At 37.5% G+C, this 17,108-nt stretch overlaps 1 protein-coding gene across 1 annotated transcript; it reads left to right on the top strand.

The window, feature by feature from the left end:
- The first annotated feature begins 7,793 nt into the window (after nucleotides 1–7,793).
- On the top strand, nucleotides 7,794–15,390 carry LOC139324459 (vomeronasal type-2 receptor 26-like). The gene is made up of 4 exons (XM_070954169.1): nucleotides 7,794–8,210; nucleotides 10,128–10,355; nucleotides 13,248–13,374; nucleotides 14,489–15,390. The coding sequence occupies exons 1-4, from the start codon at nucleotides 7,794–7,796 to the stop codon at nucleotides 15,388–15,390; spliced, it is 1,674 nt and encodes a 557-aa protein (XP_070810270.1).
- The last annotated feature ends 1,718 nt before the right edge of the window (nucleotides 15,391–17,108 follow it).

Below are 17,108 nucleotides of genomic sequence, written 5' to 3'. Positions count from 1 at the left end.
TCCCATGTATACAGTACAATTCTTGAACCCTTGTGAACCCCCTGCCCCAGTGTTGTACTTCCCAACTACAATCCCATGATTTTTCCCATATAAAAATTAAAACTAGAATGGAAAGGTTTGCATAATCTTCCATTAACTCTTGCATATAGGTAAATGTCATCAAATACTTTGGCTACTTAATGAAAAGAGAGGACACATTGAAAGGACATTGGGAAAGATTGAAGGCAAACAGAGAAGCAGCAGAAGATGAGATAGTTAGATAGTGTCATTGATTTAATGAACCCGAATTTGGGCAAATTTTGGAAGACTGTGGAGATGAGTGGGGCCTGGTGTGCTATAGTCAATGGAGTTGCAAAGAGTCAGACACATTTGCAATAGTCTAAAAGCAGTTAGAAAACCACATTATCAGGGGTGAAATGCTACCGGTTTGGACCGGTTCAGCCGAATTGATAGCGATGGCAGCGGGTGGTTCAGAGAACTGGTAGCGACGGCAGTGCAAGGCTCTGCCCACCCGCCCGATCGTCGTTACTTCCTGGTTTTAACCAGGAAGTAACTTGTTTTTTTTACCCTCTGTGCATGCACAGAAGGGTTTGTGCATGCACAGAGTGTCCGCGCGTGCACGTGATGTACGGCGCATGCACTTCCGAACCAGTAGGGAAAGTAAGTAGACTTCACCCCTGCACATTATCTACAGGTAAGGGAATTCTCCAACTATTGCAGCATTTTAAATGGACATGGATTGGGGTCATATCTGTAAATAATGACAATGGGGAGAAATTCGTACAAAATGTGATACCCATGTTTTCCCAGAGTGGAATCTGCTTTGATTTCGTTGAAAGATTCCCTTTTGTTTCTTATTTGACTGACATTCTTTGTACAGTGAAAGAAGGGATGCAAATGTACAGCATTGTCATGAATAGCACTGTCAATTCAGTGCTAATTCAAGGGGAAATTGAGGTAATGGTAGTTTTGAGAATGTTTCCCACTATAGCAAAATAGGGAGAGATGTCATTACAAGGAAATAGTAAAATCTGGATTATGACAGCGCAGATGGATTTCACATCTCTTCCCTTTCAGAGATGGGAAGATCCAGATTTTCTCCATGGTGCTCTATCCTTTGCAGTTCATTGAAGAGAGGTCCTAGGGTTTCGGGAATTTCTTCAGACAAGAAAACCAAACTTTAATGAAGAAGATGACTTTATTAGGGTTTTTTGGAAGGAGGCATTTGGATGTGTGTTCTCGGGCTCCATGGCTAATGAGAAAACCAACAATATAGACAGTCAACCAATTTGCACTGGGAAGGAAAAGATAGAGACCCTCCCCGTATCTGTTTTTGAAATGGACATAACTGGCCACAGCTCTACCATCTACAATGCCATCTATATTTTGGCACAAGCATTATGTGTTGCTCTTTCAACAACCTTCCATCATAGAAGAAGAACAGGCAAAGTAGGATTTATTGAACTTCTCAAACTTCATCATGGAAAGTAATGTCTCAAGTGATATGGCTTTTTTCTTTCCATTATGTCAGACTCAGAAGAAAGGCTGGTCCAGTGTTGCAATGCATAAATTAGCATGCTTTTTTTATATACTGTTTCTATTTTTCCCCTGACAATTGTATTATCAGTTCTGGGTATCTTCATTAAGTACCAGGATACGCCCATCTTCAAGGCCAACAACTGAAACCTCACCTACATCCTTCTCCTTTCTCTCCTGCTTTCATTCCTTTGTTCTTTACTATTTATTGGCAAACCTCACAAAATTACTTGTGTCCTTCGACAAAGTGCTTTTGGTGTTATTTTTACTGTAGATTTATCATGTGTTAGCAAAAACTATTGTGGTGGTTTTAGCTTTCATGGCCACCCAACCAAAGTCTACTATGAGGAAATGGGTGGGGAAAAGATTGGCCATTTCCATTGTATTTTTCTGCTCTTTCATTCAAGTAGTTCTTTGTACTGTCTGGCTGTTGACTTTTCCTCCATTCCCTGATTTCAATATGCACTTAATGGCGGAAGAAATTGTTCTGGAATGTAATGAAAACTCCTTTGTCATGTTCTATTTTGTCTTGGGCTTCATGTTCCTCTTAGCCCTTGTCAGCTTTACTGTAGCTTTCTTTGCCAGGAAATTACCAGACTCTTTTAACGAAGCCAAATTTATCACCTTCAGCATGTTGATTTTCTGCAGTGTTTGGCTCTCCTTTGTTCCTAGATATCTTACTACAAGGGGCAAACATATGGTCTTCTCAATCATAACATCCAGTGGGGGGCTCCTGGTGTGCATCTTTTTCCCTAAATGCTTTATCATCATACCGAGGCCAGAACTGAATAGCACGCAACTGAGAGAAAGAAACACCTAAAATATCTAGAACTTTGCCTTTTTAAAAATTTAGCACTAAGAAGTATAGCCCTTTGCCATCAATCAATCAATCAATCAATCAATCAATCAATCAATCAATCGAAAGAATAAGATCTGGTGCTATGGAAGGATCAATTGAAATCTTCCAGGACACAAAGAGAAAACTTACCTATTCTGTTATCTAAATGCAATATTGTATTTGCTAAGGAAACGCCCTGATTTCTTTTAAACTAGCTTTTACCTGAAGCTTCAAAATCATCTTAACTAAACCTGCTTAATGTTTTTTTTGGAGACGCCTACCATTTTAAAGCCTAATATTTTCCTTAGCCTCAATTCCCATCCTTTAAAAACCTTTTTTTAAAAAAATTCTTAATAAACTCTAATATTATATAGACTTTTTTTCATTCGTGACAAGTTATTTCTTGAAAAGGTTAGAAATGGCCTTGTGCCCCGAAGGTCTATTTTGTGCAAACTCATTTATCACATGCGGTTCTGTTGGGCAGATTTGGGGTTTACACTGCTCTTTATAAGCATACCTTAAATTGTTGAAACATTTTCAACATGTGTCCATTGCAGAAGTCATTTTTTAAGTTTATTTGCATATGGTTCAGCTTTAGTACTGAATCCCAAATCCCAAGAAATTTTCCTTCATCAACTGTACCCATCAGTATATTTCAATTCAGAAACCTTACATCAGAAAAAGATCTTGTTCACCGCCCCCCCCCACTGTTCCCTCCCCCCCCTCCCTGGATTTTTGGGGAGAGGCATTTTAGTACTCTTTCTTTAATCCCAATGTAGAAATGAAAGGAAACTGCACTGGAAAAGAGATGTCAGAAGTGGGTTCTGGATCTGTGTTTTAAATAAGCATGACCAGAATCAGAATCAGAATCAGAATCAGAATCAGAATCAGAATCAGAATAGAATAGAATAGAATAGAATAGAATAGAATAGAATAGAATAGAATAGAATAGAATAGAATAGAATCAGAGGTTCGGATCCAGTAGCGATGGAGGCGGGTGGTTCGGAGAACCGGTAGCAAAAATCCCTGCCCCCTCCCCCCCATGCCCAGCTGAGCCGCACAATCATCAGAGGCTTTTTTTTTTTTTTTACTTTTAAAAGCATTTTTCCTACAACCTCTTTGGCCAAAAAAATGCTTTTAAAAGTAAAAAAAAAAAGCCTCTGATGATTGTGCAGCTCAGCTGGAAACGTCAAAGGCTTTTAAAAGCATTTTTTCTACAACCTCTTCAGAGTTGCCTGATCTGCAGAGGCTTTTTTTCTTTTAAATGCCTCTGACGATCAGGCAACTCAGCTTGGATCATCAGAGGCTTTTAAAAGAAAAAATTCGGAGAGCGCGAAGCGAGCGCACACGCATGGTGCCTGCGCTTCCAAACCAGTAAGGAAGGTATGTAGATTTCACCCCTGACAAGGAGGACCTGGTACCTTTTATAGAACATTGCTGCTAGTTGTTATGTATATTTAATCATATGTCATTGCTTATTTTTTACAGTTTTATCTGAACTTTTAATAAAGATCAAATGGTGAAATTCTGCCTCTTGGCAAGAAAGCCTAACTGGCTGGATAGCTTTCCATAGAGCCACAGGGTTACAGATTAGTGAGTCCAGAACACTATTTATTCTTAGACGTTCTTCCTCTCCAAATTGAACCCCATTTCTGACACTGTTCTAGGATAAAGCCAACCCTCTCTAGACTTGGCTTGTGTTCCAACAAAAATTTAGTCAACATAAAGCACTTCTGGATCTATTTTTTTTTAATTTGTTAGTCGTTCCCGACTCTAGGAGGCAGTGCTCTTCTACATTTCAAAGCCAAAGAGCCAGTGCTATCCGAAGACGTCTCCATGGTCATGTGACTGGCATGACTAAATACCAAAGACACACAGAACGCTGTTACCTTCCCACCAAAGGTGGTCCCTAGTTTTCTACTTGCATTTTTTAATATGCTTTCAAACTGTTAGGTTGACAGAAGCTGGGACAAGTAACGGGAGCTCACTCCATTATGCTGCGCTAGGGATTTGAACCACTGAACTGCCAACCTTCTGATTGACAAGCTCAGCATCTTAGACACTGAGCCACTGTGTCCCTATTCTATATTACAGAAAATTTATTCTATGTAATTATCAAATCAACCGTTGTTACTTCTATTTCATCATCAACACCCTAGAGAATACTATCTGCAATAACAAAACAAGGCATCAAGACAAATACTTGAAAGGATAAAGTCAAGCACATTTTCACCTGTCTATTCAAATGATTGGTCCACAGCCTTCCAAAATTGGCTTATCGTCAATATGTCTGACTTAAATGCCCAGGTAGATTGATCCTGAAGGGAGAATAGTAGGCAAAATGTTGGCGACCTTGATTTTAGTGATGATAGAGCTTCAGGTGATTGGTAATTGTCTTCCTTTGAAATGTCCAATGAGTCTCCCTCTTTCAATTCCACATCAGTATTATTATCCCGGAGATTTTATCATTGGTGGCATTCTTTCTCAATTCTATGTATTATCCAATCAAATCACTTTTCAAAGAGATCCTTCTCATGATGTATTTGATACTACTGTGTAAGTGTTCTACTGTATGTTTTACTTTGCTTTCTAACTGTATCACATACCCAGGTACACCTTAATTTAATAGCTAATTTAATTATCTACGAGATTATCATTGCAGCATCAATTTTCAGGGGAAAAGGGTACTCCTCTCTCTTCAAAGTTACCCCTTTTTCCCAAAGTGAAGTTATGTATCAGTGGATGAAGATGCTATTTGAGCCTTACTCCCTGTTAGGATATCTATGATGATCTCAGGTCTCAACCATTTTCTTTTATATAACCATCACATCAAATGAATGTTGCCTTAAATGAAAAAAAAAAACCTGATGCATAAAGCCCCACTAATGAATGTTGTTTTGATAAAGTTTCATTAAATTTGGGACAATTGCATTCAGTGCCTTGTTTTGGGAATATTTTAAATACTTTAGTGCTGTTCTTGAGCACAGATTTTAATCACTAAAGGTCAGGATGATTTACATCCAAAGAACTTTATGATTTTATGAGAAAATATTTGTTAAACCTTGTACCGATATAAAAGACACATGCCTGCCTTTTCAAATTCTGCATAAGTAGTAGGATTTTTCCGTACTGGGAAAGGACTGCAGATTGGTAAAACGTACTGTAAATCCCCATGAAATGTGGAATGATCCCTGACCAAAGAATCCTTTACTTATGTCCTAAATCAAAATTCTGCATTTTAAATCATGTTTAAATTATCATATTTGGAGGCATGTTTCTCTAAATAAATGAGGCTTTACACATAACTTTAAAACAAGAAAAAGGCATATTTATAAAGGATGTACCATTGAAATATAAACAGTTGCGCACTGCTTGGTGTATTCCTTCCTGTAATCACTTATTATTTGAAAACAGAATGACCACTAAGTAATAATTAAAATAATAGTAATTTTTGAAACCTTTTCCCCACTTTCTTGGTCTATGGAGAATACAATCCATTTTAAAGCAGTAAATATATTTTATTCATCTTGTGAAATGGTGTGCATACAATACTTTAAAAAAGATAAAAGATTCATTAACTTTTCTTTCTTTCTTTCTTTCTTTCTTTCTTTCTTTCTTTCTTTCTTTCTTTCTTTCTTTCTTTCTTTCTTTCTTTCTTTCTTTCGCAGTGTAATAACGCAAAGCTATCAGCATATCCTAGCTTTGCAATTTGCTGTAAAGATAATTAATGAAAATCCAAGGATCTTGCCTAACATCACACTAGGGTTCCATGTTCTGAACAGCAATTTCCAGCCAAGGTGGATTTTGTGTGCCTCGGTGGAACTTCTCTCCACACGGGGCAGGGTTTTTCCAAATTACAAGTGTGATGCACAAGCAACAGTAGCTGTTATTGGAGGACCTAATGCTGATGTATGTCTCTTCATGGCAACCTTTATGCACATCTACAAATTTCCACAAGTGAGTTGTCCTCAGAAACACAGTTGAATTTTTAGTGTTTGTTTCATTGTGTTGTGTAATTTGACCTCATTGAAGATCAACTCATGATCATGTAAAAATCTTTTAATCTTACTTCTCAGAGTTCTGACTGAAATCATTTATCATTTTCAAATTTTTTCCTTAATGATTTGAAGTAGTTTGGGGTTTTTTTGGCAATGATTTTGCCAAATGTTTATTGAGTATGCTGAGTCTTCAGATCATAAATGAATGTTAAAATACTGCATAAAGGTAAAGGTAAAGTTTCCCCTTGCACATATGTGTTAGTCATTCCTGATTCTACAGGGCGGTGCTCATCTCCATTATTAAGCCAAAGAGCCAGCACTGTCTGAAGACATCTCCTTGGTCATGTGGCTGGCATGACTAAATGCTGAAGGTGCATGGAACACCAAAGGTGCACAGAACACTGTTACCTTCCCACCCAAGGTGGTCCCTATTTTTCTACTTGCATTATTACATGCTTTCAAACTGCTAGGTTGGCAGAAGCTGGGACAAGTAACAGGAGCTCACCCCATTATGCGGCATTAGGGATTTGAACTGCTGACCTTTCTGATCACCAAAATATACCGCGTCCCACAAAATATTGCATATAAAGTGAAATTCCTGTGCAAACATACAAAAGACATACATGGACAAGTGTAAGAGAATTCCTACATTCTCTCTATAGGGATCTAATGTTAAGAAGCTTCATCACTTGATTTTAATCAACCAATGTTGTTTCTTGCAAACAAATTTGAGTATGTTAATACATTCCAATTGCTGCATCAGTGTCACTTCAGTCATTAGGAAAACCATACTTATGATTCCTAGAGACACCAACAAGTATTTCTTCTCTTACGCTATTCTTGCAGCATTCAACAACTCTAATAAAATATAAATATTCATAGTTCATTGAGTAATGCATTGGGACAAGGCAAGGAATTTGATAGGACTGCTATTAATCAAACATTGAATTTACAAATTTCTCTTATTCCCCCCCCCCCCCCATTAGTTTGTGTACACTTCAGCTGCAGTGGTGAGTGCCAAATACCAAGGCTTTTTCATTTCCCAGGTATTTCCAGAAATTCACCAACAATATAAGGGGATTCTCCAGCTATTGCTGCATTTCCAGTGGACATGGATTGGAGTGATTTTCATTAATGATGATAACGGGGAGAGATTTGTAGAAAAAGTGCTGCCCATGTTTGCCCAAGGAAGGATCTGCTTTGATTTTGTGAAAATATTGCCAACAATAAATGTTTCCAACAAACTCACTGAGGTAGCAGCACAAAGTCTGAACTTAATTAGCATTATTATGGGAGGGACTACCAATGTAATAATTGTACATGGTGAAATTCAGACAATCATGGTTTTAAGGATACTACTTGAGTTATCTAGATTTCATGAAATACCAATGAAACCGAAAGTATGGATTTTCACAGCCCAGATGGATTTTACATCTCTCCCTGTTCAACGTAGCTGGAACATGGACTTCATCCATGGTGCACTCTCTTTTGCAGTTCACACTGAGGAGGTGTTAGGATTTCATCCATTCCTTCAGTTCCGAAAGCTTACATCAGAAAAGGAAGACGGCTTTCTCAAGGATTTTTGGGAAGTGGCCTTTCAGTGTTCTTTCTCCAATGCCAGCTCACAAACAGAACCAGGTGGACTCTGTAGTGGAGAGGAAAGTCTGGAGAATCTTCCTGAGTCAGTTTTTGAAATGAGCATGACTGGTCATAGCTACAGCATCTATAATGCTGTCCATGCCATAGCAGAAGGTTTGCATGCTATGCACTCTACATCAATGAAAAGAACAATAAGGGATAAAGGGTGGCATGAGACGGTCTATCGAGAGCCATGGCAGGTAACTTCAAAATAAAATTATTGCATGACTGTATATTTTCTTTTTCTCCATCTAGAACAAGGAATTCCATAAGGAAGCTCACTGCTGAAGTCCTGGCTGATCATGTAATAGGCTTTTAAAACCAATTGACCTTATGGGACTATTGAGATCATGCCACATAGTGGACAGCCAAAAATAAAACAAAACTCATGGCCTCCCAGTTTCTAGCTTGATCCTGATGCCTTAACCACTATACTAATCTGGCTCTGATAGTAATCTAACATAATAACAGAGTTGTAAGGGACCTTGGAGGTTTTCTAGTCCAAAACCCTATACCTTTCCAGACAAGCGGCTGTCTAATCACTTCTTAAAAGCCTCCAGTGATGGAGCACCCACAACCTCTGGTGGCCAACCGTTCCATTGATTAATTGGTCTCACATTCAGAAAATATCTCCTTGGTTCTAGGTTCCTTCTTTCCTTTATTAGTTTCCATTCATTGTTTCACCTTCTGGTGCTTTGGCAAATAGGTTGACCCCCTCTTCTCTGTGGCAGCCCCTCAAAAATTGGAACACTGCTATCATGTCAACCCCTAGTCCTTCTTTTCACTAGATTAGTCATACTCACTTCCTGCAACCATTCTTCCATGTTTTAGCTTCCAGTCCCCTAATCATCTTTGTGGCTCTTCTCTGAACTATCCCAACATCTTTTTTAAAATATGGTGACCAAAAATGGATGTAGTATTCCAGGTGTGGTCTTACTAAGGCTTTATAAAGTGGTACTAGTACTTCATGTGATCTTGATTATTATATTGATTATATAATCTATTATATTATACGGTATTGTATTGTATTGCATTCTGTTGTATATTACATATTATATAATTATTTATTATATTACATGTTGTAGTAAAGCCTACTACATATTGTTGTGGCCCACCGTGGCCAGTGGAGCTGGCAGGAGAGTCAGACAGTGAGGAGGTTGGGGAAGAACATGGGCCAGTCCTGGGGGCTGGGGAAAGCTTGGACGAGGGCTCTGCATAAAAGGCAGAGAGGGAGCTAGACAGCAGTGAGGCAGAGGAACAACTGGAGCCCGTTCCCAGTGTGTGTGTGCGCAGAACTGCCTGAAGACAAGAACAACTAAGAAAGCAGGGCCAACTTGGGAGTAAAGCCATACCTTGGAGATGATTGACCCCTCCTATAGGAAACAAAAGAGGAGCAAACGGGGAGTGGGCTTTTGCAGGAAACAATTCGTTCATTCGGTCATTTCAAGAGTGGAAAGTTCTGTTCGTGATTCTAAGAGACTCTGTGCCAAGTTTTGCCTTACCCTGCATTTGGAAACTAGTTATCTGGCAGCTTGCCAAGAGAGATAAGGTGTGTTGATAAATATTCCTTTGAAAAACTGTTTGGACAGACCTTGTTGACTGTGAATGAAAGGAATTCACAGTTGTGTAAATCAAAGAGGTTTTGCTGGGACCAAGACTCTGCTTACTGCTTTTTAAGGGAGCCTAAATCAGAATACATATTGTAGTAAAGGCTCCAGGCTAGAAAGTAAGACTGTCTCAGTTCTGGTCCCATCTTAGAAAGCCAGCTGGGTGACTTTGGGACAGTCACTCTCTCTTAGTTCAACTCACTTCTTAGGGTTATTGTTGTGAGGAAAAAAAGAGGTGGAAGCAGTATTAGATATACTCACCACCTAATGTTATTTATAAAAGTAATAAAGGTGGGTCTAAAAAATATATTAGTATCTATTTGTAATATCTAGTGCATGTATAAGAAACAGTCATCTATTGTGAATATATTAATAGATAGTCAACCATTATCCCATTCATTCACGATTTAGTCAGTCATTACCATTTTCATAATATAATTTATTAAAATGATCTTTAAATAAAAAATATTATTATTATTGATATTACTTCTCTTTCTAATTTAAATTTAGCTTCTCCACTATCTGAGAAGTATCTCATTTAACAACAATGTCGGCGAAACAATTTCATTTGAGTCAAATGGCAAATTAATAGCTGGATTTGATATTATAAACTGGGTCACATTTCCAAATCAGTCCTTTTTTAGAGTGAAGGTTGGAAGAATGGAATCACAGCATTTTCCTGGCAAAATATTCACTATTTCTGAGGATACTATTCAATGGCCGAGAAACCTTACTGAGGTACAGTTCATAGAAACCTTTTCCATACTGAGCTTTAAGAACATTCACTTCAGAATTTAAAATTCATAGTTTTTTTGATAAAATTTTTATTATTTTTCTATTGTTTACATTTTGTTAGTGCTTAATAAACATCGTGTTGTCTGGGTTATTTTATAACCTTAGCATTACAGATTATATTCTTAATCTCCATCCCTTTATTCCAACCACTGGTAGAATAAATTCCATGTTTGATAATATTCTGTATCTTCTTTCTGTTTAATCTTCATTTTGTCCATTTCTGTATAATAATAGCTTTTGTTTTGCATAAAACAGGATTTATGATTCTATATTTAAATATAGTTATCTGCTAAATAGCCAAGAAATTTAGGTAAATCTGAAGCATCTAAGCCAGTGGTTCTCAACCTGTGGGTCGGGACCCCTTTGGGGGTCGAACGACCCTTTCACAGGGGTCGCCTAAGACCATCGGAAAACATATATTTTCAATAGTTTTAGGAATAATTTTATGGTTGGGGGTCACCACAACATGAGGAACTGTATTAAGGGGTCGCAGCATTAGGAAGGTTGAGAACCACTGATCTAAGCTATATCGACTGCTCGAACAGACTGATGTAAAGTTGCCAGATGATTTGTGTATCATATTTGAAATTCGACCACTAAAACTTCTTAAAAACCACCAGTACATATCAACTGTTTGAAAACATTTAGCACGGGAGTTTCAAAAAACATTTTGGAGTAAAGTTCGTAATGTAATGCATTTGGAAGTACTGGTGGACCTTATGCTTCTCTTCCCAGATAATAGTGTGCCACCCTATTTGAAGGTCATGTCCTTCTAGTGTCAACAGTCTTCTATTTTTGACTTGTAGCCAATCACTTACCCAAACCAGAGTTGCAGCTTGCCGATATTTTCCCCAATTTGGAAAGCCAAATCCTCCTCTTTCGTTTGCATCCTGTAATAATTTTAATTTAATTCTTGGCTTTTTGCCCTGCCATATAAATTTTGCTATAATTCTTTCAAATTTATAAAGAAATATTTTTTGAGCCGGATTGGTATACATTGAAATAAATATAAAATTTTAGGTAGCACGTTCATCTTAATCGTAGTGATCCTTCCCATAAAGGAGAGTTGCAGTCTTCCCCATCTTTCTAAATCAATTTTAATTTGCTCAATTAGTCTATCATAATTCTCCTCTTTAAGCATCACACATCATATAGCATTCCCATATGTCTCTTTTTTGCTCTTTTTTGCTCCTCTATCACACTTTTTACTGACATTTTTGTTTTATCCTTATGTATCTTTAAACCAGCTACCTCCCCATATTCGTCCAGATTGCATTGGCTCTTCAATGATAAAGACGAGGTTGTCTGAAAATGCTTGTAATTTAAAAATTTCATTTCTGATCTCCAAACCTTTAATTTGGATATCTTCTCGAATTACTCTATTCAATGCTTCTAATGATAAAATAAACAGTAGTGGTGATAGTGGACAGCCCTGTCTTGTATCTTTCTGAATTTGGAAGTTCTTTGTTGTCTCCCCATTAATTACCACTTTTGCTTCTTGTTTCGAGTAAATTGCTCTGCACATCCTTATAAATTTTCCCCAAATTCCATTTACTTTAGTTGATTTAAAATGAATTCCTATCTAATGTTATCAAATGCTTTCTGTGCATCAGCGAATATTAGTACCATCTGTTTTTCATTGTGAAGCTCATAGTATTCTATGATATCTAATATAACCCTAATGTTATTTCTTCTATATAACAGAATATGGGCAGAAAGCCATTTTGATCAGAGTAGATAAAATTTTCTAAGAATTTTTTTAATCATTCGGATTGTCAGGGTTCAGATGGATGCCCTAATTAAATAATGAGCCTTGAGCCAAGCTTCAAAAGAAATCCAGTTATTTATTAGGAGCTTCATGTTGACACATTCCCAAGTGAAGCCAGCTCTGACCCTACGTAATTTACTCCCCAAACATGACCCTGTTTCCCCCCTCCCCCCAGAGTGTGTCATCAATCACATTCACTAATACAGCAATTCCATGGGTTGTAGAGACCACTCCCCCCAGCCACTGTGGGTAATCCTGAGATACAGCCTTGAGAAAGATAAGTCTGGAATGTGCATCTGTCTTTGGCTGCCATGCTGTTTCATCAGTTTCCCATCCCACCTTTCTTATGGCAACTTGAGAGCAGACCAGGGATGCTTTGCGAGTTGACACTGATGCTTTAAACTGCTCAGAAAGTGCTGTAAAGCACAATAGAGTAGTATATAAGTCTAAGTGCTATTTCTATTGTTATTAATTTTTGCTCCAAAAATTCATAATTTGTCTGGCTTGATAAAACGTCTAATAGGAATTAAATTGGAATACTCATATAGATATAGACCAATTTGTGTCCATTGCAATCATTTATATACTTAAACATATTTAATGTAACAGATAATGATATATTTTGGGGAAATATATAATCCCAAATATTGTATACAATCAAAACAAATATTATACCACAGATAATGTTAATCATTATTTATCAGATAATTAAACATTTATTAATAAATAATTAGTAAGTTAAACTTTGTAAAAATGCACAATTTTTGTAAAGGGTATAAACATCTTTCCCTGGTCTGTTAGAATTTTAGATTTGAAAGTGTTTAGTTTTGATCTTCAAATTCTAAAAAATCAAAAGATCTTTTCTAATTTGAAGTGGCTATAGAATTGTAAATGGGATGCATGTATTCTTAGAAGCCATCTTTGGCATGATGGCATTAAAATTTCTAAATAGGCACATTAATATAATTAGACCTTCAAGAAAATTGCAATGTGTATGTTGCCAGACCAACACGTTTTCAGATTGAATTTTGAATTGTAAACTAACCTCATATACTATTTCTGTACAGGGGCGACCCTTTTCTGTTTGCAATGCAAATTGTCGTTCTGGATACAGTAGGACCAAAATTGAAGGAAAACCATTTTGCTGTTACGATTGTCATCCATGCCCAGAAGGGAAAATTTCTAACCTAAATGGTATGAATTTAGAAATACATGGTAGCTGTAGAGATTTTTTCCATCTTGGAAAAAGATGGCTTATTGGCTTGCATCTTTTCCCCCAAAATGCTACATTATTGTTTGTAGGCCTGAACTGAATAGTAGGGAAAAAATTAAGACAAAAACAATTGACAAATGATAGATAATTTATTAATATTATCATTATTTGTTTAACATTCTGGAGTAATTCAAAAGAATGCAAACGTGAGTAGATAAATAGCTACCACTTCAGTGGGAAGGTAGCAGTGTCCTGTGCACCTCGGTGTATAGTCATGCTGGCTATTAATATTCATTAAAGTTAATAAATTATGAGGATTTTGACTGAATCGCTCCTGAAAATATTTCCTATTTTTATCAAAACTTAATGGCCATGTGAAGGGAAAACCAGAGATATTCCTGTTAGGGATATTAACAGAAAAATATATGAAGGATATAAAATTTTGATACTATATATTTTAACAGCCGCTCGCATGGTTTATGCCCAGAATTGGAAAAAAGAAATAATACCAACAGATGAAGAGTTAATTAAAAAAAGTATTGGAATGTCCCGAGATGGATAGATTAACAAAAGAATTTAAAGAAAAGGAGGACACAGAATATTACATGATTTGGCATAAATGGTACAAATGGTTGGAGGAAAGGAAAAACGAGGAAGAAAAATAGGGGGAAATGATAGAAACGTTAAGAACTAAAGAAAGAATTGTTTAAGCATCAGAATTAAGAAATTGTTATGAATGACGGGAAATATATTGTAAATAAAATGAACGGGACAAGTAGTAAATTTGGAATAATACAAAGAGAAATAAGGGGAAATTGTGAATAACAAAGAAAGACCATCACAAAATAGCTGTAAAAAGAGTATTCATATATATGTTATATGTCTTGTATTGTTGTTTTATGTTATAATAAATAATAATAATAATAATAAAAAAAAATATTAAAGTTAATAAATTATGAGGATTTTGACTGAATCACTCCTGAAAATATTTCCTATTTTTATCAAAACTTCATGACTCTGTAATGTTACAATCTAATCCTTTCAGTTTAATTTCAGAACAACTATGTTTCCAACCTGATTCTTTTTTCCCTCTAGACATGGATGACTGTTTTCCATGCCCAGAAGATCAGTATCCAAACAAGGAACAGAATTCATGTCTTTCAAAAACTCTAACATTTCTGTCATATGAAGAAACTTTGGGGTCCATCTTGGCCATTTGTTCTCTTTCTTCATCAATTATCTTATTATTGGTTCTGGGTATCTTCATTAAGTACAAGGATACGCCCATCGTCAAGGCCAACAACCGAAACCTCACCTACATCCTTCTCATTTCTCTCCTGCTTTCGTTCCTTTGTGCTTTACTATTTATTGGCAAACCTCACAAAATGACTTGTGTCCTTCGACAAAGTGCTTTTGGTGTCATTTTTACTGTAGCTGTATCATGCGTGTTAGCAAAAACTATTGTGGTGATTTTAGCTTTCATGGCCACCCAACCAAAATCTACAATGAGGAAATGGGTGGGGAAAAGATTGGCCATTTCCATTGTATTTTTCTGCTCTTTCATTCAAGTAGTTCTTTGTACTGTATGGCTGTTGACTTTTCCTCCATTCCCTGATTTCAACATGCACTTAATGGCAGAAGAAATTATTCTGGAATGTAATGAAAACTCTTTTGTCATGTTCTACTGTGTCTTGGGCTTCATGTTCCTCCTAGCCCTTGTCAGCTTTACTGTAGCTTTCTTTGCCAGGAAATTACCAGATTCTTTTAACGAAGCCAAATTTATCACCTTCAGCATGTTGATTTTCTGCAGTGTTTGGCTCTCCTTTGTTCCTAGTTATCTGACCACAAGAGGCAAACATATGGTGGCTGTGGAGATCTTCTCAATCATGACATCCAGTGGAGGGCTTCTTGTATGCATCTTCTTCCCTAAATGCTTTATCATCATACTGAGGCCAGAACTGAATAGCAAGCAGCAACTGAGACAAAGAAACACCTAAAATATCTAGAACCTTATTGCCTTTTTAAAAATTTAGCCATACAAAAGGACTAAGAAGTATAGCCCTTTGCCATCAATCAATCTAAAGAATAAGATCCGGCGGTATGGAAAGATGCTTTTCATGCAGTGACAGAAAACTTTCATGATATGTATGTATGTATGTACGTACGTATGTAGACAAAAGAGTGATAAGAATGGAAGAAGAAGGAAACTTCTCAATCAATAGTCATAGATGGCAATTCTTTATGAATATTAAAACAGGAAACCAAATGGCCTTTTTCACTAGCTACAATAGTGACTACTGCAGAGGTGGGTTCTACTTACCTTTACTACCGGTTTGCAATGGGACCACACGCATGCGCAGAAGCTTCCTGACGATGTCCGGGTCAGTGGGCAGAGCCTCCTGCCAGTTTTTTATTTTTATTTTATTTTATTTTTATTTCCAATTTATATACCGCCCTTCTCCCTGAGGACTCAGGGCAGTGTACAGCCAAAATTAAGAACATGAAATACAAATATTAAAAAACAATTAATTATATAAATTTGGCCCAAAAATTAAAAATCACAAACCAATTTAAAACTTATAAAAATTACTTCTTAAGCCAGCCCGACTTGCTTGAAAAAGTGGATTTTAAGGGCACGGCGGAAGGCGCTGAGGTCTTGGATTCTCCTTATCTCTGGGGCCAACTGATTCCAGAGGGTAGGTGCCCCCACAGAGAAGGCCCTCCCCCTGGGGGTCACCAGCCTACATTGTTTGGCTGATGGCACCCTGAGGAGGCCCTCTCTGTGGGAGCGCATGGGTCGATGGGAGGTCGTCGGTAGCAGCAGGCGGTCTTGAAGATAGCTAGGCCCTATGCCATGGAGCGCTTTAAAGGTGATGACCAATACCTTGAAGCGCACCTGGAAGACCACCGGGAGCCAGTGCAGCTCGCTTAGTTTTACTACCTGTTCTTGCGAACCGGTGCAAAGCGGGGGCAACCCACCACTGGACTACTGTAGTAGTAGAGCCAGTTTGATCTAGTGGTTAAGGCACTAGGCTAGAAACAGGGAGATTGTGAGCTCTATTCCTGCCATAGGCATGAAAGCCAGCAGGATGACTTTGGGCCAACTGTCTGAGCCCTACTCAGCTCACAAGGTTGTTGTTGTGGGGTGGAAAATAGGAGTAGAAAATAGTATTACTTTTACTGCCTTGAGTTGTTTCTAAAAATAATAATAAATAGTTGATAAATAAATTCCTCTTCCTAGCATTATTCCCATGGTATGGTAGGGTCTGTTTGTCAGCAAAGCCATTTACAGTTGGCTCTGTCCAGGGCATCTTCAGGGGTGATGCCCACACATTTCATGTCGTCCTTGATGCAATCCATCTACCATTTCTTGGGTCTGCCACAGGGTCGCCAGCCATCAGGGTCCAGGCTGTCCTCACCACCGAGTCTTCTTTACCACATGCAATGTGACTATACCATCTTAATGAATAAATAAAAATAATAAATGAATGCTTAGACAGTGCTCACAGTCTGAGTCTAAACCCCATGAAGTTGGACTAGAAAAATATGTTGTGGCACAGTTTTCTACTGTGGGAAAATGGGGAGTGGGGATTGCATAGAGTATGGGTGATATATAGTCAAAATAACATTTTTTCTCAGAGAGTCAAGGCCACCTTGCCCTGCAACTGCAATGAAATGACTGGGAGGCATCTCCAGTTTTGGATGGTGCCTGATT

This window comes from Pituophis catenifer, unplaced genomic scaffold (assembly GCF_029215685.1).
Source record: "Pituophis catenifer annectens isolate HBS135680 unplaced genomic scaffold, rPitCat1.0.hap2 SCAF_15, whole genome shotgun sequence".
Lineage (NCBI taxonomy): Eukaryota > Metazoa > Chordata > Lepidosauria > Squamata > Colubridae > Pituophis > Pituophis catenifer.
Note: the sequence above shows the minus strand (reverse complement) of the source record. Positions and strands in the feature narration are given on the sequence as shown.

Bases quoted from the DNA above. Each gene is read 5' to 3' on its own strand.
- LOC139324459 (XM_070954169.1), top strand. From the start codon at position 7,794: ATGGATTTTACATCTCTCCCTGTTCAACGTAGCTGGAACATGGACTTC. The intron at 8,211-10,127 runs GTAACTTCAAAA...ATTTAAATTTAG, and splicing joins TCTATCGAGAGCCATGGCAG to CTTCTCCACTATCTGAGAAG. The intron at 13,375-14,488 runs GTATGAATTTAG...TTTTCCCTCTAG, and splicing joins GAAAATTTCTAACCTAAATG to ACATGGATGACTGTTTTCCA.